Raw genomic sequence first — 24,482 nt, 5'->3', positions numbered from 1 at the left:
GGTGTGGCTGCTGCCTGACAGCCCTGGGCCAGCTCTCCTCTCTCCTTCTCCCTGTTCCATCCGTCTCCCAAAACAAACCATAAACTACATGTCTTCTTGCCGTGTGTGCGGTTTGGTTCTCTCTGGGCACAGTGTGGTTTGAATCAGGCGCCCCGAAGCCATACATTGTGAGAATAACACCCCCGCCCGTGAACCCACGTTTCAGCAATGAAGTTGGGTCAATGCGTTGACCATGCTTGTCTTTCAATTATAAAAGCAATGTATGTTCGTTGTTAAAAAAAATTTCAGGCACTTTATGGAAATGTAATGGATAAAAAGTTGAAATTCCTTGCTCACTCCTGTTCCATCCCCAGAGGTAACCGCAGAGCCGCCTATTGTCCTGGCTCATGGATGAGCCTTCAGCATGTACTCTGGCTCCTTATCTGCTGTCTCACCTGGTTGGGGACCTCTTCTTAGTTGAGGATGAGTTCTAGTTTTTGCTGTTTTCCATCAATGATAGATTTGGGTTGAAATTGGTAGCTTGATTTTTTTTTTTTTTAACTCCATAGCCAGTTCATCACTAGGGACATTTTTTAAAACAGCTTTATTGAGGTATAATTTACAGCTGTAAAATTCGCTCATTCTAAGGGTACAATTTAATGGCGGTAGTAAATTCACAGAGTTGTGCAATCATCACCACAATCCAGTTTTAAATTGTTCCCATCACCAAAAAAGTTCCCTTGTGCCCATTGCACTCAATCCCTGCTCCCACTTCCAGCCGAGGCATGTGCTGATTCCCTGCCTGTCTCTGTAAAGAGGTCTTCTCTAGATGTTTCATAGAAGATATGTATGTAGCTACCTCCCCAAAGTGGGGTGCGGTGGGTGGCATTGACCCTGGTGAGATGGAGGTTGAGGCCAAGGGCAGTCTCTCTCCACCCTCCAGTACATGACATTAAGCAAGAGGCTTTGTAAAATACTTCACACATTAGAATGAACAATCGCTAAATCTAGGTGGAGGGTGAAGGGTGTTCATTTTATTATTTCAATTTTATATGGGTTTAAATATTTTACAGTTTAGAAAAATGAGGGGAAAAAATCTATGTTGTTTTGGAATCAACAGGAAGGAGAAGAGTACTTCCATTCTGGGTGCCAGAGGATCCAAGAAGCTTTTTGTACTGATAGGCTGGGCTCCTGCTGTCAGGCACGGTGCTCCGACCCCACACGGGAAGAAGAAAGCCTGCCTCGGCCCGCCCCCTGCCCTCAGCCCACCAGACCCAGGGTGAGGCCAGTGGTTAGGAGACACAGGAGATCTACTGAAAATTAGCTAGTGCTCTTCAAACAATCAGAAAGAGAAATGCTAAGATCTTTGTTAATGGTCATTGATTAGAGGGAACATGTACCACTGTGAAAAGTGGAATGAATCTCCTGATAACTCAAATAGTTCTTCTCCCTCAGATAAAAGGTCCGTAACTAAACATGAACTAACTGTGTTTTCTCTCTTCCTGGAAGGGTTATTTTGGAAAAGGTATCCTGTCTAGAAGCCGTCCCAACTTCACAATTTCAGATCCTAAGCTGGTTGCTAAATGGAAAGGTAAATTCGTGCAATATTCAGGGTTTTTTTGGCAAATTATCATTTTCTTTCATTTTTGTTCTTATACCTCAGATTATAAACTAAAATTCTGGAGGAGTGACATGCACGTTGGCAATTTTACTGTTAAAAATAGCAACTAGAATAATTCTCATAGAGGTGAAAGGATTCTTATGATTGGTGAAAATGTGTGTGATCTAATTTCTGGGATTGTCAAAAGTGTTATTCAGGCTTTTCTGTTGTTAAGCATTGCCTAGCAGAGTACTGTGCATGTGGAAGGTACTGGTAATTAAGTACCTACTCACCTGTATGCAAAATGAGTTTTATATTCTATCTCTAGAATTAGAATTTACAACAATAACCATGACGTAGATGTATTTGTTAAAATGTACCAATGTGTATAGGCACTTGCTGGTCCTCTCCTCTTTAATATACTAATCTTTTAGTGTATTTCTCTAAGAAGTCTCATGGTGATTACATAACCAATACCAGCAGGTTAAAACATAATTAAAAAGGATTTTTTAAAACATTATAAGAAAAAATACAAACTAAAATTGCACTGAGATACCATTTCAGCAATCAGGTTGACAAAAATCCGAAAGTTTGACATTGTGCTCCACTGGCGAGCCCCTGGGAAACACTCTCATGCATTGCTGTTGGGGATGCACGTGGTATAACCATTCAGAGGGGAATTTAGCAACGTTTAGCAAAATTATATATGCTTTTTCTTTTTCCTCCCCGTCCTCCATCCCCCGCCAACCCCTGGTAACCTTAGTATGCTTTCTGTGCCTATGAAGTTGCCCATTCTAGATATATCATATAAATAGAATTACACATGATGAGGCCTTTTGTGCCTTTCACTTAGCATAATGTTTGCAAAGTTCATCTATGTCATAGCATATATCAGAATTTCGTTCCTTTTCATGGCTAAATAATATTCCTTTGTATGGATATCCCATGTTTTGTTTATCCATTTATCCATTGTTGGACATTGGGGTTGTTTTTTCTTTTTGGCTATGAATAATGCTGCTGTGAACATTCATGTACAAGTTTTTGCGTCCACGTAGGTTTTCATTTCTCTTGGGTACATACCTAGGAGTAGACTTGCTGGATTATATGATAATTCTATTTTAATTTCTTGAGGAACTGCCAAACTGTTTTCCATAACACTTGCACTATTTTGCATTACTACCAGCAATGCACAGAGTTTCAATTTCTCCATATGCTCACCAACACTTGTTATTTTCTGTTTCGTGTTTGTTTTTGATGATAGCCATCCTAATTGGTGTGAAGTGACAACGTTTTTAATTTTAAGGAAGTCTGTTTTATCTATTTTTTCTTTTGTTGCTTGTGCTTTTGGTATCATATTTAGGAAACCTTTGCCAAATCCAGGCTCCTGCATATTTCCCCCTATGTTTCCTTTTAAGACTTTTATAGTTTTAGCACTTAAATTTAGGTTTTTGATCCATTTTGAGTTAGTTTTTTATATGATGGAAGGTAAGGGTCCAGCTTTATTGTCTTGCCTGTGGATATCCAGTTGTCCTAGTATATACATTTACTTTTAACCCGGCAATCTCACTTCAAGGAATTTATTTTGAAGATATACTGGCAAAGATATGAAAAGAAATAGCACAAGGCTCTTTACTGCAGCAATATTTCTAATATTAGAAAGCTGGAAACAGCCCAGGTGCACGTGGGGAGGGGAGCATTGAATAAACTGTAGTGCGTTCATATAATGAAGCACTGTGAAGCTGAGCTAGGACTGGGGCATCACTAGGATACGTTTTTAAGTGAAGAAAGCAAGATAAAGGAAAGTCTGCGTGATGTGCTATGGTTTACCTGGGGAGGATATAAATATGTTTTTGAAATACAGGGAAGGATAAACCATAATTTTTTTAAATCCTATAGGGGAGAGGTGGAACAGGGTGGAGAGAGAGAGATGACACTTTATAGATTTGATTTTGGAACCTTGTAAATGTATTAGATGATTACAAAACAACATTAAATTTTTAAAAGTAATTATTTAAAAAAAACAGCTGAATCTGTGTATCAGGTTGATGGTATAGCCAGACAAGGTGAAACTATTTTGAGTGACTTTAAAACATGGTAATTTGACTCTTCAATCCTAATGGCATAGACTTTACATTGGTTCTCTCTTGTCACAATGCTTTTTAACAAACCACTCGAAAATTCAGTGGCTTCCAGCAGCAGCCACATTGCTCACAAGTCTGCAGGTTTGCTGGGTAGGTCTGCTGACCTTGGCTGGATGTGCTCATCCATCTGGTCAGTTATGGACCAGCGGCTGCTCCATGGATCTAGTCCAGTAATGGGTCTGGCTGGACTCACTAGGGTCTGGTTGTTGGTTGGCTGTCGACTGGTCTAGGTAGGCCTCAGCTGGGCTCACTAGGGTCTGGTTGTTGGTTGGCTGTCGACTGGTCTAGGTGGGCCTCAGCTGGACTCACTAGGGTCTGGTTGTTGGTTGGCTGTCGACTGGTCTAGGTGGGCCTCAGCTGGACTCACTAGGGTCTGGTTGTTGGTTGGCTGTCGACTGGTCTAGGTGGGCCTCAGCTGGACTCACTAGGGTCTGGTTGTTGGTTGGCTGTCGACTGGTCTAGGTGGGCCTCAGCTGGGCTCACTAGGGTCTGGTTGTTGGTTGGCTGTCGACTGGTCTAGGTGGGCCTCAGCTGGGCACCCTGTAGCTCGTCCTCCAGCAGGTTGCCCTAGCCATGTTCCCATGATTGTGGTGGAGGGTCAGGAGCAAGCCCCGCTGTCCAGTGCTTTGCAGGCCTCTGCTTGCATGATGTTGGCTAGTATTCTGCTGGCCCAGAGTCAAGGGACTTGGCAGATGGGAGAGCTGAAGAATTGGGGCCATCAATGCCGTGAACCTGCCATGTACTCTAAAGAAAGAGCTGCAAAATAATCTTTATATTGTTTTCAGCAATCATTATATAGGTGGTAGTATTGGTACTGTTATTCTGAGGCTGTTGTATATATATTGTGTGATAAGGCACATGAGTAATTATGTTGGTGTGGTTGAGAGCCAGGATTTTTTCCTGAAACATCCTGTACCGGGAAGCAAGGAAGCTGTCGAAAACTACCAGGCTTGTTTCAAAAAAGACTCCCACTGGCCAAAGATGGAAACATTTGAACATCACCAAGAATAATACTGCAATTTATTTTAAAATCCATTCATTCGTAATAATACCCCCCAAATGCCTGAATCCTTTAGTTCATATTGATACCTCTCTCCCTCTGCCCCTAACTGTGAAAAGAAACTCATTGTTCATCTGTGGAGGACTCATTATTTTGAAAACTGGGAAGCAGGAACTGATCCTCGGGGTAACCCAAGAGTTAGCGAGGGGTTGGTTCTCTTTATAGAGAGGAAGGGATAGTGGGATTAGAAAGGATTAGAAGGAATAGTGGGAAGAGTGGGATTGCGCTGTTTTGCAACCTCTAATGAATTGTTAGATCTAGACATTGATCAACCATGGTGCCGATGGCATAGAAGAGACAACGAGACATTTTGTGTGTTCTAATGGAAACACACGGCACCACCTAGGAAGTAGGCTTCCCCCAGAGTTGAGCCTGAGTCTGATCAAGCCTCTAGTTCCACCAGTTCACAGGAAACGCAGGGGGCAGAGGGACGCGTCAGGCCAGTGCTGCTCAGAGTCCTGACGTGCAGCAAGATGAGACCTTTGCACCAGCATGGAAATCAGCCTGCAGCTGCCTTCCCTGTGACGACGAGGCGAGCTGACCTAAGCAGAGTGCTAAGTGAGATGGTTGCCTAAAAGTTGGCGCGAGCCCCTCCTCTCTTCTTGGACTGTCCACGAGCAGTTTGAGGACAGCAGCGGGCCTGGGACCACTTTGAGTAGCACCGTGTTAACCGCTCAATGGGGATGTAATCATCTGAAGCCAGACTGAGAGAGGTTCTACAGGACAGAGGACCCATCTCTTCAACAAACGAATTACAGAGAAAAACGTCATGGCGGGGAAGCATATATTTCAGAATCAATTTATGATATAGCAATTGCAGTGTATGCGCCTGATTTGGATTTTGAGTCAAGCTGACTTTCCAAAAAAGAAAAAAAATGTGAGACTCCCGTACTTAGATTTTAGATGATGCTAAGGAATTGATATTAATTTTTAAAAGTGTGATATAGTATTTATAGAAATATATACTGAACTTTTTAGAGATGAAATGATATGAGGAATCTGCTTCAAAATAATCTGGGCACCAGGGGAGTGCGCAGAAGAACACAGGAAGCAAGACTGGCCACGAGTTAATTATTGTTAAAGCTGAGGGACGGAAACGTGGGAATTTATTATACTGTTCTCTCTACTTTTGTATGTTTTTGACATTTTTTATAGTAAATGTTTTAGAAGGAGAGAAAAAAAGTAGAGCAAATAGCATAATGACCCTGCCTGTACCCATCACCCTGCTGTAGCGGTTACTGAGATTTGGCCAAAAATTAGAAAGTTTTCCAATAGTATAATAATTGTAACAGTCGAGAATCTTTTCCTGATGTATGTAGTATCTATGTTTTAAATAGTGATAGAAACTTGAAAGAAATGAATTTATGCCAAGGAACAGAAATTAAGGTTGTGGGCTGCCCTAAAGAAGTAAATCTCAACTGTCCGTTTTAGGTGGTTCTTGAAAATCTGGCTTTCGCCTCGTCTCCCACCCTCCTCTCTGTCCACTGTCTCCTGCTCGTTGGCACTGTAGCCACCTCAGCCTGCTTCCCATCCCATGAACCTGCCATGCCTTTGCTATCTTTCAGCCTTAGTGCTTGGTTTCCTCTGTCTGTTTTCTCCTGGTCCCCCTGGTGAACTCTTATTCATTCTTCAGAGCCCAGCTCAGTTACTCCTCCTTTTTGTGTTTTTTCCCCTAACCTTTCTAGGTAAAGTTAACTGGCCCCTTTGTAATATTGTACTTGTTCATGTATCAGCTTGAGTTAGAATCGGTCATTTCTGGTCTGTCTCCCCAGCTAGGCTGTGAGCATCTCAAGGAGAAGGGATTTGCTTGCTTACTTCTGCCTCTAGTGCTTGGCACATAGAAGGCTGTCAGTAAAATTTGTTAAATTGTTGTTTACTGTTAAATTACCAGGGGAAGGAGGTCATGACATTGAGAAAACTGACAGATTCCTAAGGAGGTTGGAGCCTGTGAGCTCACCTTCCTGGGCTTTTAAAGCTGGACGTCATCTCTTGCAGGCCTTCATTGTGCCAGAGAGGAGGCTGAGTTTGGGAAAGGAGAAATGATTTGCTCAAAGGCAGGGTCGGGCGGGATCAGGACTGAAACCCTGACCATTAGGTGACCCGATAAACAGACTCATCTGTTAGATGCTCAGAGCTGGAACTAGAACCCAGAATTCCCAGATCCACACCCAAACGAATGCTGCATGAAAGGCCCTTTTCCAGCCCTTTGGAGGCACGTGTGAGGAGCTTTCCCTGGGGATGCTGTGCGGAGCACGGGAGGATGGGGTAAAGTATACAACTCTAGGGCCTCAATATTGTCGTCTCAAAGCTGAGGAATGAGCATTCCAAGGTGGCAGAGAAGTTAGAGTGCTGAGTTGAGAAGGATTCTGAGGTCTCATCTGAGCCCAGCAAGAGTGTGTGATGGGTCAGCAGCACCTGCAGGCATGTGGGTGCCGGGAGTGATGGTGTGTAAAGCGTGTGTTTGCCATCACTGCGTGGACAGGCCTACTCAAGCTCCTAGGTGTGCTATTTGGCAAATCTTGAAATTCTCTGTCTTTCCCAGATTTTCACTGTTTTTTCACCTTAAAGAAAATTTGTCTGAACTAATAGAACTTCTTTGTTGTTACAGATATGAAGACAGACATGCCTATAATCACGTCAAAGAAGTAAGTCTCGGTGACCTTTGGACTTGGTCACAATTATGGTTTAATTCAGATCTATTTTTAGGTAGCCTTTCCGACATGGCAATCCACGCCTTTTTTTTTTTTTTTTTTTCTTTTTGTAGTAGGTGTGTCCTTGTAAATTATGTCTGAATTTAATGTGGATCAAATTATATTTGAAATACACTAAGTAAGTTTATTTTTAAAAATAATCCTAAGCCAAATCCTTTGCCCGTTAATTCCTTCCAAAGTGGGAATGATTATCCTGTAATGTCTGTGTCTCTCGGTGCTCAGATGCGTAGACTTGGATTTGGCGCTGGCCCCCTGCTCTGTGTGGCGGGGATGGCCCTGTCTTCCTTCCAGGTGCTGCATTCATAGGGTCAGAGAGAGAGCCTCTCACAGAGGCTCCCCCATGTCCTCTCATACGGCCATGATCCTTTCCTCTGGACTTTTGTTTCTGCTGTTCCCATATCCCAGAACATTTCTCCTTGACCCCCCAACCACGCGCACCGCCTGCCTGTCCCTGCACGTCCTGCAGTCCAGCGTATGTGTCACTCTCCTGCAGTTTCTGTCCTTACCACCTTCCCCTCGGCTGAGTTGGGTTGTTCCTCCAGCTCCCCCAGGGTCTGCTTAGGCGCCCCCTTCCTGTGCCGTCCATCATGCACCTGGATTTAGACCCTTGTTTCTTGGAGAGCAGGGCCCACACCTACTTCCTCTCTGCAGCCCAACACTTAGTGGTCACTTGGTAGGATTTCGTTGACTAAATGTTCATCTATCTAAATCCTCATTGTCCCTGAGGTGCAGCTCGAGTCGTAACTCTTCCATGAAGCCTTCTAAAACTACTCAAGCCTGTGATGATTTTCGTCTTGCTTCTGGCATGTACTGGCAGAATCTGACAGCTGCTTTTTGGCTATGAGCCTGATATCTCCGTGGCCAGAGGAGTGGCTGGGAGGCCGAGGCACCAGGGAGATCTCAGTGGCTGCTCTGGCTGTCACTGCAGCCTGGGGATGGGTAGGGCTCTGGTCTGTGGGAGGGGCCTGCTAAGACCCTAGCGGAGTCCTCACCCCTGGAGAAGCTGCAGTGTAGGCAGGTTGCTGCAGCCAGCATTAGGACTCAGAGCAGAAGCCTGCCCCTCAGAACTGCATCCTGAGCAAGCTGGCAGTGAGATGACGTGACGTCAAGCCAGTTTGAATATGTGAGGTTCTGGATGGGGGAGATTGCCACGTACCTGAAGGTTATCTCTTCGGAAGCATCACAGTGTAACATTACAACAATTTTATTGATCTTTGTATTAGTTTTCTACGGCTGTGATATCAGAGTACCACAAACTTGATGCCTTAAAAGAACAAATTTATTCTCACCATTCTGGAGGTCAGAAGTCCGAAATCAAGGTGTTGGCAGGGCCGTGTTCCCTTAGAAGGCTCTAGGAGAGGGTCCTGCCATCCGTCGTCTTAGCTCCTGGGGGCAGCCAGCAATCCTTGGCTTGTAGACAGCTTAGTGCAGTCTCTTCCTCCGTCGTCACATGGGCTCCCTTGTGTCTCTGTGTCCGAATTTCTCTCTTCTTATAAGGACACCAATGAGTATGACCTCATCTCAACTTGATTACATCTGCGAAGGCCTTGTTTCCACACAAAGTCACATTTGCAGGGGCTGGGGGTAGGAACTCAGCATATCTGACAGTTCTGTCAGAAAATTATGCACCCTCCCCTCATCAGTGCTTCAGTCATCATTTGTTCATAATAGCAAGCACAATCTAAATTTTGTTAGAAAAAAATGGACTCATTTTCCTGTTTTTAAGTAAATTTTTCAACTTAAGTGCTTGTTGTAATTGTTACTTTACTATTCGCTCTGAAATTCTGATCCCCGTTTCAAGTGGATTTACTCTAATTGGCCTTTTTCCAACAACGATTGTCCCTGGGTGGTGAGAACCTTCCATGTAATCTTTTCTGAGGGTGAGCATCAGGACCCTCAGGTGATGCCCTTGGGGCACTAAAGTCTGTAGGGTCCTGTCCTTGAGGGAGCAGCTCTGGGGGTGATGTGGGGTCCCCCTCCTCATTTGTGGCCCTTCATTCAGCCAGCATTTACTGCAGGCGCCTATGCATCAGGTATTGGGTATGTGCTGGAGATAAAAGAGGAGGAAAGCATCTCATCTCTATTCTCGAGGGATGTGTAGTCTGGTGGGAGAGGAAGAGAAGTAAACAGTTGCATTCATCTGTAATAAATATTAGGATGAGATATCACCGTCATCGTCGTCATAGCCAACAGGTGCTAACTGCTCCAACAGTGCCGGTTACTGGTCTGTATGCTTTACCTGTATCATCTCAGTTCATCTTCTGAAGAAACCTTTGAGGTAGGTGCAGTTGTTTCCATCCTGTACATGGAGAACCTACAGATAGCTCGCCCAGGATTACGTGAGCTCAGACCAGGCAGTCCAGCTCCAGAGCCTGAGAGGAGTTGACACGTAACAAGAACACTAACGTAGTCGTGCATCTGGCATTTCTGGAGTATATTCCATGTGCTAGGTACTATACTAGCAACAGCTTTATGGGTTATCTCCTCAAGTTGTCACATCACCCCTGCGAGGTAGATCCTGTTATCTGTCTTTGACAGGTGAGGAAGCAGAACCAGAGGAGTTAAGTAACTTGTTCAAGGTCAGTATCTGGACCTAAGCAGACAGGCTCCAGATCCTGTACTCAGAATTGTTTTGCTGTGAACTCTCAGTGATAAATGGGTGTTAATAAGATGATGGAGAAGGGTGTTCTGTGCAAATGGAAGAGGCATGTTCGAGGACACAGGATCATGAGAAGCTGAGGCATAATCAGATGGTACCATTCGGTACTCTTGAGGCCCTGAGATGGGTCTGCTTTTCGCTACTCTCACTGCTACTTCTAGTCATAGCTGCCACCTTTTCCTCCTGCCACTCTCCCCCTTGTGTTTTCTGACTGCTACTTTTCACTTTTCTCTTCCTGCCACCTCTCCAGCAATATTTGGGGTTAATCGCAGGAGGGCCTGGCTTCTTAAGGCATTGCCAGGCAGTGAGAGGACACCTGCTCTGTGACCCATAGACCAAATGTCTTAGTCATTTGTTTCTGGCTGCTTTCATCACCAGTCTTACTCAGAGGCTTTCTTCTACATACTTTTGCAGCCACTGTCTCATTTGAGCTTTCGAAAACAAAGATCTGAGGTCATTATGAGGCAGGAATGCAGGCGTGATTCTGGCATTTGGTGGAAGAGCAAAAGCTGTGGAGATGCTAAGTGGCTTAGCTCAGAATCCCACAGAAGAGCCAACTCCAGAACCCAGATCTGGTGCAGCACTTGTCCCCCCACGGCTGCCCCTGCTTTCTAAGAGCAGTTACTTAAGATGTACATTTCCATTCATTAAAATGTTACTGTTTTAATGTAATATGTATTGAGTCAAAATGATTTTATTTTTCAGGTCTCCCCTAAGAACTCCACAATCATATAGCAACAAATATTTATTGGGCACTTATGTGCTGAGCTGTTTGCGTGTCTTGTCTCCTTTAATCCTTGCGACAACTCCATGAGTAGGCACAGTTATCCCTGGCTTAGAGAGGAAGAACCGAGGCTTAGAGAGGAAGAACCGAGGCTTAGAGAGGAGGGTCACCTTGCGGGTACAAGAACGTGATGGAGTAAGGATTTGAACTCACATCTGCCTCGACCACTCTGTTGCAAAGAGTAGAGCAGTGACCTGTGTGTGCTCGCTCTCTCAGTTCCCGATCTTCTACTCAGAGGGGGAGCTGTTGAACCTTTAATTCAGTACCTTCACATATTTTGAGTCAAGGAATTTGATCAAAGTTGTGGATCCCTTTCACATGGACACAATGTGGCACATTGACACAAATACACGTTGACACAAAAATTTGTGTCAAAGGAGATTTATTTGTGGGTCATGGACCCATGAAGCCTGAGCCAATGCTTTAGGTGATACGAAGAGCAGAGACTCTTTAGATCTCTCAAATGAAAGTTCTTTTAACCATATGCAAGAGTAGCAGTGTAACAGGTGAGAAGACGCCCTGCTGTTTTATGGACAGCTATGTTTTTTTTCCTGATTATAAAAAGTAGTACATGACAAGATCCCTATGAAGTGGTAGCAGTATTATCCCCATCTCACGGATGGGGAAACTGAAGCACAGAGAAGTTAAGTAATTGGCTTTGTCACACAGAAGTGACAGAGTCCAGACTGAACACAAAACGTGCGTGGTACCAAAGTCCATGCGTGTGATTTCTGCATCATCCTGCCTCTTAGGTATCGGGGTGGCCTTGCCAGGTTTTAATCTTTAAATCTACAGTACAGTTCCCAATGTGTAGGAATGCATGCTCATCTCCATGTGGGAGAAACAGGATGTGGACAGATTGGAGATTCTTCTGTTGAGTCAGGGTTAAGCAGCCACAAATCTCTTTTAAATACAGCAGAAGCCCATTTCCTTGTTTAATTGTGTGTGAGATGTAGCAGTTTATAAACTATGACCTATTCAGTCATTCACAGACAGGCAAAATACTCAAGGGGAAAAGTAAAATTACATGTCTTCCCACAATCCACGTATCTCCTTAGGTGCTTTTCAGACTAATTGCTGTTGGTAAGAGGCAAAAAGCGCTCGAGTTTCACAGTGTCTTTAGCCGTGCGCTGATTGGACTTCCAGCATGCGGTCTTGAGACATCACACAAAGGAATCCTGGAGCATCATTAGGCAGAGCCCCATTGTCTTGCCTACAACTTTATGACTTCCCAAGTCATAAAAGGATTGCCTTCAAGTTTTAGAAACTAAGCATGTATTTTCTCATTAAAATAAACTCTGAAAATTGTTATGAAAAAAAGGGCCATTTCTATTAGAATGCCTGGCCATGTGTATAGAAGCATAATTACTTCTTTCCATATGTAGTGGAGAGCTTAGTAGGTGCTGTGAAAAGTATTCGCTGAAATTCTCGTTTTGCTTTCCAATACTAAACAAAGGCTCCTTATATTGACTAGGATATATATCTGAAAACCAAAAATTGATATAATACAAAATTAAAAATAGTCCAAAACAAATCCTGACAAAGGATGGCCATTTTCTCTCTATATCTACCTATATCACTTAGTCCACCAATTTTAAATTACGTAAGTTTTCATACGTTGTTAAACTGGGGTCTTTTTTGTTTTTTCAAATTAAGCAAACTAAATGAAGCTCTATAATAGAAACAAAGTAATTCATGTTTATTGCAGAACACTTAGAAAATGCAGAAAAGTAGAAATAAAACGTTTACCTATGGCCAACTATTAAGAAAAACTGCTGTAAAAATTTTAGCATAGTACCTTCCCATCTTTTTACATGCTCTGTTGTTGACTTTTAAATATCAAAATTCAACTGTTGTTACTAACAGTATTTCTGTTTTGCAGGTATCAGCATAGTATAGAATGGGCCACAAAGCTCATGCAAAGACAAGGGCAGGACGAGAGTACAGTGCATAGAATCCTCGAGGATTACACAAAACCGCTTGAGCATCCTTGTATAAAAAGGAAGGAAGAGGTTCCACTGCAGGATGAGCTGAACTCTAAAATGGTTTCCAAAGTGGAAGGCACAGCAGCTGGAGAGAAGGTTTCTGTGATAAATGGAGACCCGGGAAAGTCGACTGATATGGAGGATCCCAGCTCGCAATCACACTGCCTGCAGGAGAGCTCTGGGCGTGACCCACTGGCTGTCCGCAGCTCAGATGAACACGTGGTAACAGGCCCTGCACCTCTGCCCCAAGTCCACTGCAGCAAACAGGATGTTCCCCTCCCCCTGTGTGGCACTCAGCGTGACGACAGCAGCCAACACGGGGGACTCATCTGTGACAGAGGGAAAGGATCTGATCACGAGTACGTGCTCGTGGAGGAAGTCGTGTGTGATGAGAGCGAGAGGGAGGATGCCCCAAATGAGCAAGTAAGTGGAAGAGGATAAATCTTCCTCCGCAGCCGTCTGTTTCTGGCCCATAGCAGATGATGGCCAACAGTCTCTTACTCGGAACTGGTAGCAGACCCTATTAAGCACCCGGGTACGTGAGAGGTGGCGCGGGGCACCACACTGCAGACGCTCCCATAGCAGGCTCTGGGTCCCAGCCCTGGTGGCTCAGTAGTCATGAGAGCTGTTTCAACTAAAACCTCAAGTTTGTGAATAACTTAACTTTTTAAAAATCTATAAATTAAAGCAGGTCCAATAATATTCTCTCCCTGGTTTGGGAGAAAGAAATGCAGTGGTCATTGCACAGTCTTGAGAATGGCCGTGGGGGAGGGTCTCACGAGTGATGTCAGCCATCACAGGAGAAGCATTGGAAGCAGATTAAGAGCCACTTTTTTAAGGGGCAAGTTGTCGGAGACAGTTAGCCTAGAATGATCTGTAAGAGCTAAAAATGAGGAACAACCCAATGGTTAAGCAGCGTGTGAGACACCCATTCAAAGAAATATTACCAGCCTTTAGAATGAGGTTTGGGAAGTCTAAGAAGAACCTGGGCACGTGCGTGTGAGGTACAGTCAGGTGAAAAGCTGCACATAAAATCAACCAACAAAATGATCACAACACGGGAAGAATTCACGGGGGAAGAAAGAAAGGAAAGAAATCAAACTGTTAATAGTAGAAAAACTGAAACTTCTTTTTCCACAGAAGTAACAAAAAATTCTTTTTAATGGTATTAATCCAAGAAATGGGAAATTTATCAAAAAAATGTTTGTTTTAAAAGTGCAATCACCTGTCCATAACCTATAGTGTTGTGTATATATTTTATTTCTTTCTCTTCAGTTGGTGCAAAAAAAGAGGCTAATATGCAGAAGAAATCCGTATAGGATCTTTGAGTATTTGCAGCTCAGCCTAGAAGAGGTATGTTTCCAGCATGTCATCCTTTCAGCCGTTGGTCTTGGCCTGGGCAATCTGGTATAGATAAGTCTGACTCAGAATGCAGTTCTGTATGTAATTCAGTAACTGAGTATTCAGCAATCGAATATTGCAATTCAGTGGTGAAATCACCACAGGCAGCTTCCAGAGTGGGAAGCCTGAGTTCCAGCCCTCAGCCTTCCTGTCATCAGTTCTGAGATGTGCATTTTGGTGGGCCCTCCCTCCGTCCTTCCACAGAGGTTCCAAGGGTTTTGTTTAAGCACTCCTTTTCACATCAAGATTTCAGATTGGCCAAATATTGTTACTAATTTTCACCAGCTTTTTAAAAAAATACAGCTTTATTGAGATATAGTGCACATGCCATACTGTTCACCCATTTAAAATTTATAGTTCAGGGGCTGGCCCAGTGATGTTGTGGTTAAGTTCGTGCACTCCACTTCCGTGGCCTGGGGTTTGCCAGTTCAGATCCTGGGCACAGACCTACACACCACTCATCAAGCCATGCTGTGGCAGTGTCCCACATACAAAATAGAGGAAGATTGGCACAGATGTTAGCTCAGGGACAATCTTCATCATCAAAAGAAAAAAATTTACAGTTCACTGGTTTTTAGTATATTCATAGAGTTTCACCAGCTTTTAATAAGCTATGATGCATGATTCAAGTTGTGTAACGACTGTTAATTACGTAAATGGATTCTAGGTATTTCCTTCTGCGGAATTACTAATACGAATTTCCTTTATTTAATGCAATAGCTGCATTCTCGAAAGTTGGCTAAAAGTGGCTTTCTAGAAACTGCATCATATTTTCCCTCTGATTTGGAGTTCCTCTATCTCTGGTCATGTGATGTTCAGTCCCTCCTTTTTTGCTTATGTTTGTGCTGTGCGCAGAAATGTCCTTCCTGCCCTTGAAGGTAGCACCCTTCCTCGGTCTCGTGCCCTTGAGCGTGCCTCCCCTCCAGGAGCACTCCTGCCCGTCATCGATAGCTCCTGCAGTGTCTAGCACAGTTCTTGGTGTGTGTCTAGGTCTCAAGAAGTGCTTGTTGAATGCATCCACACAGGTAATTTTATAGATGTCCACAGAGAAGAAATCGTGTCTCCATATTCCCTTCACCTCCTGCTCTGGCTTCCTTCCTTGTGGTGAGGCCAGTGGTACAAAGAACAGACCTTCAGAGCTAGAAAGGATGTTTAGGATTATTTACTTTATCTCCTCATTTTACAAATGAGATAGCTTAGTGTGCTGTCAAATACAGTAGCCACTAACCACGTGTGACCATAATTTAAACTAATTAAAACTGAACAAAATTCAAAATTCTGCTTCTCATTTGTGCCAGCTACATTTCAGACACTCAGCAGCCGCGTGTGGCAGTGGCTCCTGTCGGGCAGCGCACGTGTAGAATGTTCCCGTCATCACAGGAGGTTCTCCTGGGAGCACTGTGGACGCCCATTCTCTGGGCGCTTGACCTCTCAGAGCCTCAGGTTTCTTCTCTGTAAAATGAGAGTTATATAACACCTTGTTCATAAGATGTTCTGGAAATTAAACAATGCATGTAATGGGTTCAGCACAGTGCCTGTATGTGGCAAATGCTCAGTAAGTGTTAGTGCCTGCTATTCTTGTCACTATGATTATTAAGTTACTAGTAAAAGATATTTAGTAGCTAATTGGAACTCCTTCCTTTACCATCACAAAAAAAATATTCACTGGGTACTTACTATGTGCCAGGCACCGGACTAAGTACTAACAATAGAGAAATGAACAGAATCTGGCTCTGGTCCTAAAGACAGCCCAGAAGTAATCACAGTTCAGTGTGCTGTCCAGATTGTGCCAGTGTTGCTCCTCTCGTATCGCTGGTCCCAATGCCTGACAGCTGTTAGGTGCTTAATAATTATTTGTTAAATGGGTGTGTACGAGCTGTGGGATTTGCACAGAAACTGGTGGGGTCCAAAGGGAGAGAGAAGTTGGAAAGACTTTGCTGAATCAGTGATGCCTGCAGATGCTAAAGGATAAATAGGGGCTTGCCACGTGGACACAGGGGGCGGCATGGGCTCTTTCATGCAGCTCAGTCCTGAAGGTGACAGCACAGAAGGGCTAGATCAAGAAGGGCAGATCTGCAAGTAGGAGTCTGACCTGATCCTGGTGACACTGGGGCACCGCAGGAGGTTAAGTAGGGGGGTGGCAGTGACCAAAGATGACATCGATGTGATGGTGGGCGGGAGGCCTGAGGCCGGTAGGAGCCTGCCAGCCTCTCAGCTCTGAGAGATGGCAGCAGTAGGCGGAGAGAGAGAATTGAGTGTCAGAAACTGGGCGTTCACCCCCACTGATCTGGTTGATGCTTTTTACTGACAAAAAAAGATGCTGCTGTCTGCTTCCTCTTTCCAAACACTCCCTGAAGAAAGGCAGGAGATGGAAGGAGAAAGATAGGAGATGAGGTTGCTCTGTGTTCTTGGAAGCTACTTGGTTCCTGAGAGCATTCCGGAGATGTGTTGCTGAAGTTTTCAAGGACCACACAGTTAAACTTAGCTCTGCTTCTCAGTTCTGTTTTGGCAGATTTCCTTTGAATGAATCACCCGTGGTTGGCGCATCCATTGTGCGGTTGAATGTGTTTCCATAAATGCCCGTCAGCCCCGCTGTGCTGATTCATGGCAGTTCTTTTGGGGGTTGAGAATGATAATACCACAGCTGGCTTGAAGATCTGCTCTCAGAGACCTGTTATTGTTACTGGTTTTCCATTATAATGCCTGGGGCCGTAACTAGATCTAGCGATAGGACATTAAAAACCATCATTAAACTTCTCCTTCCATCTTATTAGTATATCCAAGTAAAAACAACTGTGAGATCTCAAGGGACCAAGACCTCCCCAGTCTACTGATGGTTTAATTATAGATAAAACCAACTCAGTGGAATTAAGATCCTCTCCATCTGTAATAAGTACCTAATAGGAGTTTACATGGAGTCATAGAAGCCACCACCATTTTAGGCAAATAAAAACGAGGCATTGGTTTCATCAGTTCTTAGAGAAATGTGTATTTGCTGAGAATACAAAGACACTGGTCAGTTTCTGAGGAACTCAAATCCTAACAGATACCAGGAGGGAATCTCTTGCTAGGCAAGGACTGGATTGAACTTTCCCTGGCTACAATATCCAAATGGCTTTTAGGAAGGGAAGGGAACTCAAATGAACTGAGCAGTTAGGTGCTTTGCATCGCTCGTTAAATCTTTTAACTAAGAAGGCATTATCATCTCCATCTTATAATGAGGTAGGAGAGTTTAAGTGATAACTTCCAAGGCCATCGCTATTAACGAAGATTTCAGCCCAGTCTGTCATATCTCAGAGTTCATGCTTCCTCTACACCATTCTGAACCAAGAAGTGAAAATTGTGAGGAAAAGAAAGGGAAAGCAGGACGCGGCTGTTTGAAGACACAACTTTGTCCTTCCACTGCAGCTTTTGGCCACCGTCTCTGTCCACCTGAAGAACAGTGGTATTCTGTGTTAATAAGCAGTGGGCCATGGGGAGAGAAAAGGTCAAAATAAGATTGTAGGACACCTGGGAAGGCTGCCACCCGTGGCTGAAAGGAGAGGTAGCTCATAGTGTCCACACAGAGGAGAAAGGAGCTGAAAGGGCTGGCCTGCAGAGGCCTGCTCCAGGTGGCTCTGGCAGTTTGGCCCTAAACCAAGGGCAGGATCCAGAGACCTATTTCTGTATTCTTTCAACACAAGCACTGAGCATCCACCATGTGTTAGACCCCCTTCTAGGCCAAGGAAACAGCAGGCAGAGTTTCTGTTCTCACCGAGTTTACGTTCTGGTTGGAGAGACATATATGAAAGATATTTTCAGACAAAAGTAAGTGCTCTGAAGAAGGCTATGGCGGGGTGGGGGGTGGGGGGCGGTGGTTGCTTAAACTGAGTGATCAGGGAAGACCTCTCTGAGAAGTGACCTTTGAGTCCGGGGTGGAACATGCCAGATGCGGGAATAGCAATTGCAGAGGCGAAGGCAGGAGCGAGCTTAGTGTGTTCAGGGCGCAGAAGTGAAGCCAACGTGGCTAGAAAGAGTGGTGGTGAGATCATGCAGGGGCTGGAGGCGGTGGGAAACAAAAGGCCAGCGAAGCCCTTTGGGGTTTTAGTCCTGGGAGCCTCATGATCTTCGCTTGCTGAGAAGATGGCTCTGGCTGCGGGGGAGAGTGGACTTCCAAGGGCTGAGAGCAGAGAGGCCTCAGGAGAGGGGGGCGGGACCAGCAGATGATCCCTGCGTCTTCAGAAACATTCCGGTTTGGATCTGGGTAAAACTAAAGTGGTTGTTCTGAAACCTCTTTACTCTCTTAAAAATTATTGAGGACCCCAAGGAGCATTTTTATGTGGTTTAAAATAATGATAATAAACCCATTATATGTTAACATAAATAATTTTTTTTGGAAAAATAACTATATTCTTTCAAAGCAAATCCAGTGAGAATGGCATTTTTTATTTTTGCAAATCACTTTAAGGTCTGGCTTTAGAGAAGTCGGCAGGATTCTCACATCTGCTTCCGTATCAGTCTGTTGGAGAGAATGAGCCTCTGGAGAGAATGAGCATAAACAAGGCAAATAATGCCTTAATATCATGAAATAGTTTTGACCTTGAGACCCCGTGGAGTGGTCTCGAGGAGCCCATGATCCCCAGACCACACTTTGAGAACTGCAGCTGTAAAAAGAAGTCATCAGATGGCCAGGAGAGAACAACAGTGGGGTGGATGCAGGCGATGCCTCAGGGATCACAGAGGTGTTTCCTTAGCAGGACCTTGTTGCTGCTTGAAACCCATGCTCCTGCATAGCCTGTGCTCTCTCAGGTCCTCCTGTCATTTGTTCCTGTGTACTCGGCAGTGAGGAAACAAGCTGAGTAAGTATTGTTCGCCAGCACTGTGCTGGTGAAGGAAGCATGAGGGCTCAGGGAGGCGCCTGTGTTTCTGTGGCCATACTAACACGAAAGGGCCCCACCTCGTCTGTGCCTGGTGGCAGGGGCAGCGGAGTATTTGACATTTGGTTATGAATCTAATCTTCCATCCTCTTATTTCAAAAGAAAGTAAGCCAGTTTTACTAATACCACCATTTAGTTACTCCCTCCTATGTGCCAGTCTCAGCTGCGTCTGTCCAGGTGTAAACCTGGATCCTGACCTCCCTCTACGTGTGGAGCCAACAGCAGGGCCTGTTTGGTGGCACCGGTATCTGACAGCATCTTACTTTTATCAAAAAGTGATTTTTATTTCCATGTAAGTGTGATTTTACTCAGCTAGGGCCGACTTTCTTTGCCGTTCCTCCTGCTTCCCCATGTGAGTAAAACATGTTAGTGTGTAATGAAGTTAATGGAAAGAGAGGTTTTGTTGTTAGTGCCGTCGACTCCTAGCAACCCTGTGTGCAGCAGAGCAGAACCCTGCCCGGCCATCCTCTCACCTTCCGGCGTCACGTCAGACAGCGCTCCGCTGCTATTCTTAAGGTTTCCACGGCCACTTTTTTCGGAAGTGGGTGGCCAGGTCCTTCTTCCTTGTCTATCATAGTCTGGAAGCTCTGCTGAAACCTGTCCACCATGGGTGACCCTGCTGCTATTTGAAATACCAGTGGCTTAGCTTTCAGCAACACGCAGCCACCACAGTATGACAGCCGACAGACGGGTGGTGTGGTTCCCTGACTGGGAAACGAACCCGGGCCACAGAGATGAGAGCGAGAATCTTAACCACTAGACCAAGAAATAGGCTTTACAGCAAGGGTGACTGAGAAACTCATATTTTGTTACAGAAGCCAAATCTACGCAGCCAACTTTGCACAAATTCCTATATATTTCTTTCTGAAAATTTTTTTCTTAGTTTAATATTGTTATTTAATTTTATTAGGAAAAGCCAATGAGCAAAGGTTTCTATTGTTATAGCTATTTACATCATTTTTCAGTTTAGCTGTAGTTTTTTAAGGAAAAAAATACATGGAAAATTCATACAAATGTTTTGTTTTTTACTGATTCTAAGCCAGTTTGTGACATTCATATTTCCTTAGTTTTTTTTAATCCTTGAAATTTGAATGCACCGTTTATGGTAAAAATATTTGACCATTTTGGTGATTTAAGGACATTAATTTGTGTTTAAGGCAAAGAGAAATCAAGCTGGAAACTAATTTCTCAGGAACGTGAAACAATTTAAAGAGCATTTTCTGTTTTCAGGCCTTCTTCCTCGTCTACGCTCTGGGATGTCTAAGTATTTACTATGACAAGGTAAGGTGTTTTGTTTGGATCCAGTCCACTTAAAATTTTCCTGATGTTAAAAGCAGATTGTAATAATTTCCATGTTGCTTTAATACAAATGTGTCTACTTTCACTGAATAAAATTGGAATGTTTTCTCGAAGTTTAGGCTTTGGGTTCTGAATTGGTCCTACTCATGCAAAAGCCAGCTTTAACCCTTTTAGATTGAATTTCATTCCCAGAGACGAGAGAAGAGCACTATCTTATATGATGATCAGGAAATCTGTGTCAGAACAGTACTGAAAATTAACAACAAAAATAAAAACCACCGGGGCTGGCCCCGTGGCCGAGTGGTTAAGTTTGTGCACTCCACTTCAGCAGCCCAGGGCTTCTCTGGTTCAGATCCTGGGCGCGGACCTAGCACTGCTCGTCAAGCTGTGCTGAGGTGGCGTGCGACATAGCAGAGCCAGAAGGACCTACAACTAGAATATACAGCTATGTTCTCAGGGGCTTTGGGGAGAAGAAGAAAGAAAAAGAAAAAGCAAAAAAGATTAGCAACAGATGTTAGCTGAGGTGCCAGTCTTTTAAAAAATAAATAAATAAAATAAAAAATGAAAACTACCAGTGTTTAGTACCAGCCTGGGTGGCGCCTGTGTGTTAGACACTCTGCATGCAATACTTCTAATCCTTACCTCTGCCTGGTAAGAATTTTACAGATAAGGTGACTGAGGCCCAGAGGAAATAAGTAACTCACCCACGGTCACACAGCTGCTTGGTTAGAATTAGTATTTGAGCCTATGCCGGGGTAGCTGCAAACCCTGTGGTTTTGCACTCTAGCCTGCTGCCCTTAGAAGAAAGATGGTCCCACAGCAAGTTGCTACATTGTTTGCCTCCTAGTAGAGGAAGTGGGGGTTGGGCACACAAGTGGGAGGGGAGGCGTCACTGGACACTTTTGTGCTTTTTTTTCTCTCTCTCTTTTTCCTTCTTCTTCTCCCCAAAGTCCCCCAGTACACAGTTGTATACTTTAGTTGTGAGTATCACTGGTTGTGCTATGTGGGATGCCACCACTGCATGGCCTGAGGAGCGGTGCCACGTCCACGCCCAGGATCCGAACCAGCAAAACCCTGGGCCACCGAAGCAGAGGGCGCGAACTTAACCACTCAGCCGTGAGGCCAGCCACTATGCTTTTTGAATTTTGGATCATGTGAATATAATACCTGTTCAGAGTAATTCATAAATGAATAGAACAGAGAAAGGATATTTAATTCTGTTCTTGGGAGTACATGCCTTTATCGTTCATCAAATTCTAATTATATAGATCTTTTTCACTAGTATTCCAGTGGTTTGGAAACGGGTGTCTGGCTGGTGGGTGACTCATCTTCCCGCATGGTGGCCATTCTAGACCCATCCCCCCCACCCGCCTCCTGTTTTGGGCTTTAGCTGGAATTGGTCAGAACATTCTAGCTGCTACCGGAGTTCTCTGCCTCTGAAGTGTGGTGGGCAGTCCGTGTGGGAAGGTCGGTCTCTGCAAGGCTTGCTGTTGGAGGAGGGCCTGAGCGTTTCCTCACAGTAGGGTTGGAAGGCAACACACGTGTGGAGCTTCCACCTTAGGAGCAACTGCAAAAAGAAGAAAACACAAACGAAACAGCTCTAGCTCGTATTTATGGTATTAAAATCTTAGACAAACTGAGCAAATCTCCTTGAGTGAACCCTAAACCAGCTGAGGAATTGACCATTTTACTAAGCATTGAAATGAAGTGGAAAACTTTCCAAATTTATTTTTTTGTTGTATTTTTTGTATTGATACATCAGAATGTTCTGTGAGCAGAATCATTCTCAGTCTCCTCAAGTCCTACCTTGGAAACAAAATCCTCTTTTAAGCAATTGGATAATTAATTTATGCCCTGAGATAAATTCTCTAGTTTCAAAGACTAAATAGAGCTTTTTTTTTAAGCTTCTACAAAATTATTTATGGCGTTTCTGACCACGGCTTGACATACAGAAGCTGCTCATTAGGGTCCGTGGCCTGTGTGGGACCTGCTGTGCTGCGGCCGGCGGGCTTGCTGCCCTGAGCGCCCCCCGCGCCCCTTCCTGCGCTGGGGTGTGCTCCCGCAGCCCCCGCCGCCCAGGTGCCCTCCACCTCCTCCTCGCCAATGGCTGCTTCCTCCTCGTCTCGCTGTCGCTTCTCAGGGAAGCCTTTCCAAGTCCTCTGAAGCAGCGCTGTCCATGGAAACGAGCCTCAGATGGAAGCCACGTGTATAATTTTAAATCTTCTGGTAGCCACGTTAAAAAGTTTTTAAAAAAAGAAGGGGAGATTAATTTATATTATTTACGTAGTTTATTTAACCCAGTATATCCAAAATTACTGAGCTAGTTTACATTCCCTCGTTCACGCTAAGTCTCTGAGGTTCCGTGTGTGTTTCCACCTGCAGCACTGCTCAGCTGGGGCAGGTGGCCGATGGCTGCCGCCTCGGACAGAGCAGTCCAGGTCTTCTAGTCACATCCATGTGTGCTGTGTTCACTGCTTCAGCTCCATGCTGAGTGTGGATGGTGATTCACTGGCTGAGTGATGAGTCAGTACATACATAATACTGCCTTTTTTCTCTCTTTTTCAATCACTTTAGGAACCTTTAACGATTGTGAAACTCTGGAAAGTTTTCACCGTAATTCAGCCCACATTCAGGACTACGTACATGGCGTACCATCACTTCCGAAGCAAGGGCTGGGTGCCCAAAGTGGGACTTAAGTACGGGACAGATTTGTGTAAGTGATTCTTGGTTTGGTAGGTGTGAGAACCAGGCTTTATGTCAGATCCTAGGGTGAAAATGGAACTGGTTCTGTGTGCCATTTCTGATTTTTTCTGAGATGTCCTCCTTCTGACTTAGATAAGAATATGTGGATTGGGGTGGTGGGTGTGTCCAGAAAGAGTGAAAAGTGAGTCTAGAGAAAAGCTGGGGAGCAGCAGCCTGCCGCCTCCATCAGGTGTTTCTCTCGTCCGCTCTGCAACCTTAGAAAAGAGTTCCCCAGCGCCCACGCCCGCCTCTCGTTAGCCGTGTGGTCATATGATATGCGGCTGTGCCTTATCCTCTGGGCCTCAATTGCCTCATCTAGCAAATGAGAGTAATCATATAATGGTAATAGTAAGCACAGCTGCCATTTACTGAGCACTTACTGTGTGCCAAGCGTACTGCGGAGAGTTTTACATTTCTTGTCTCACTTAACCCTGACAGCAGTGCTGTGGGACGGACGTCCTACTCGACTCGTTTTTTCTCATAGGGAGACTGCAGTTTTGAGAGAATGGGTCATTTACCCCAATAGTTTCCAGAGCCAGTAACCTATAGAGCCAGGCTTTGAATTCTGGAGCCCAGGCTCTTAGAAACTTCTACACAGTGCTGCCTCCCCAGATCTTTACTTTATGTAAGGCATCTGCACCAGGCGAGTGCTTCACGCAACAGATATTTACTGAGGGTCTCCTGTGGGCTGGGTCTTGTTAGTGCCAAGAGTACAGAGGTGAACAAGATGATGGAGCTACTTACATTCTGGTGGGGGAGACAAACAGGCACACAAATAAATGTGTAATGTAATGTAAGGGACAATTAAGTACTAAGAAAAATAAAGGAGAGTAAAGGAAGTTAGGATGGTTAGGAAAGGACTCTGAAAAGATGTGACCCGAAAAGAAACCAAACAAACAAAACAATGTGACCACAGTGAGGGAATGGGTCACTTGAGAATCTGGGCAAGAACATGTAAGGCACAAAGTGGACAGCAAGTGCAAAGGCCCTGAGGCAGGAACACACTCAACAAGTCTCAGGAACAGCATAGACAGTGTGTCTAGAACTTAGACATCCCAGGAGTACAGTGGCATGAGGTGATGTCTGAGAATTAGGCTGGGGCAGGTTATGTAGGGCCTGGCAAAGACTTTGAATGTTATTCTGGTGTTTGGAAGTCTTGGGAGATTTTGAGCAAAGGAGTGACTTAAATTTAATGACTTAATTTA

General features: G+C 44.4%; 1 protein-coding gene across 6 annotated transcripts in view; it reads left to right on the top strand.

The window, feature by feature from the left end:
• TSEN2 (tRNA splicing endonuclease subunit 2) overlaps window positions 1-24,482 on the top strand; it is a 40,399-nt gene that overhangs the window by 5,416 nt on the left and 10,501 nt on the right. For 4 of the 6 annotated variants that reach the window (XR_011427175.1, XR_011427174.1, XM_001492367.5 and 1 more), the window contains exons 3-8: window positions 1,489-1,570; window positions 7,389-7,425; window positions 12,817-13,342; window positions 14,195-14,272; window positions 20,467-20,517; window positions 23,110-23,248. Coding sequence is in view for 4 of the 6 variants with exons in the window: in XM_001492367.5 (XP_001492417.2) it covers window positions 1,489-1,570; window positions 7,389-7,425; window positions 12,817-13,342; window positions 14,195-14,272; window positions 20,467-20,517; window positions 23,110-23,248 (913 nt within the window). In the remaining 2 variants the exon portion in view is untranslated. The remainder of the gene's footprint in view (window positions 1-1,488; window positions 1,571-7,388; window positions 7,426-12,816; window positions 13,343-14,194; window positions 14,273-20,466; window positions 20,518-23,109; window positions 23,249-24,482) is intronic. The other 2 variants (XM_070238424.1, XM_070238423.1) reach the window with 1 other exon arrangement.

Source organism: Equus caballus, chromosome 16, assembly GCF_041296265.1.
Source record: "Equus caballus isolate H_3958 breed thoroughbred chromosome 16, TB-T2T, whole genome shotgun sequence".
Taxonomy (NCBI): Eukaryota; Metazoa; Chordata; class Mammalia; order Perissodactyla; family Equidae; genus Equus; species Equus caballus.
The sequence above is the reverse complement of the archived record's forward strand: the minus strand, read 5'-3'. Positions and strand labels throughout refer to the sequence as shown.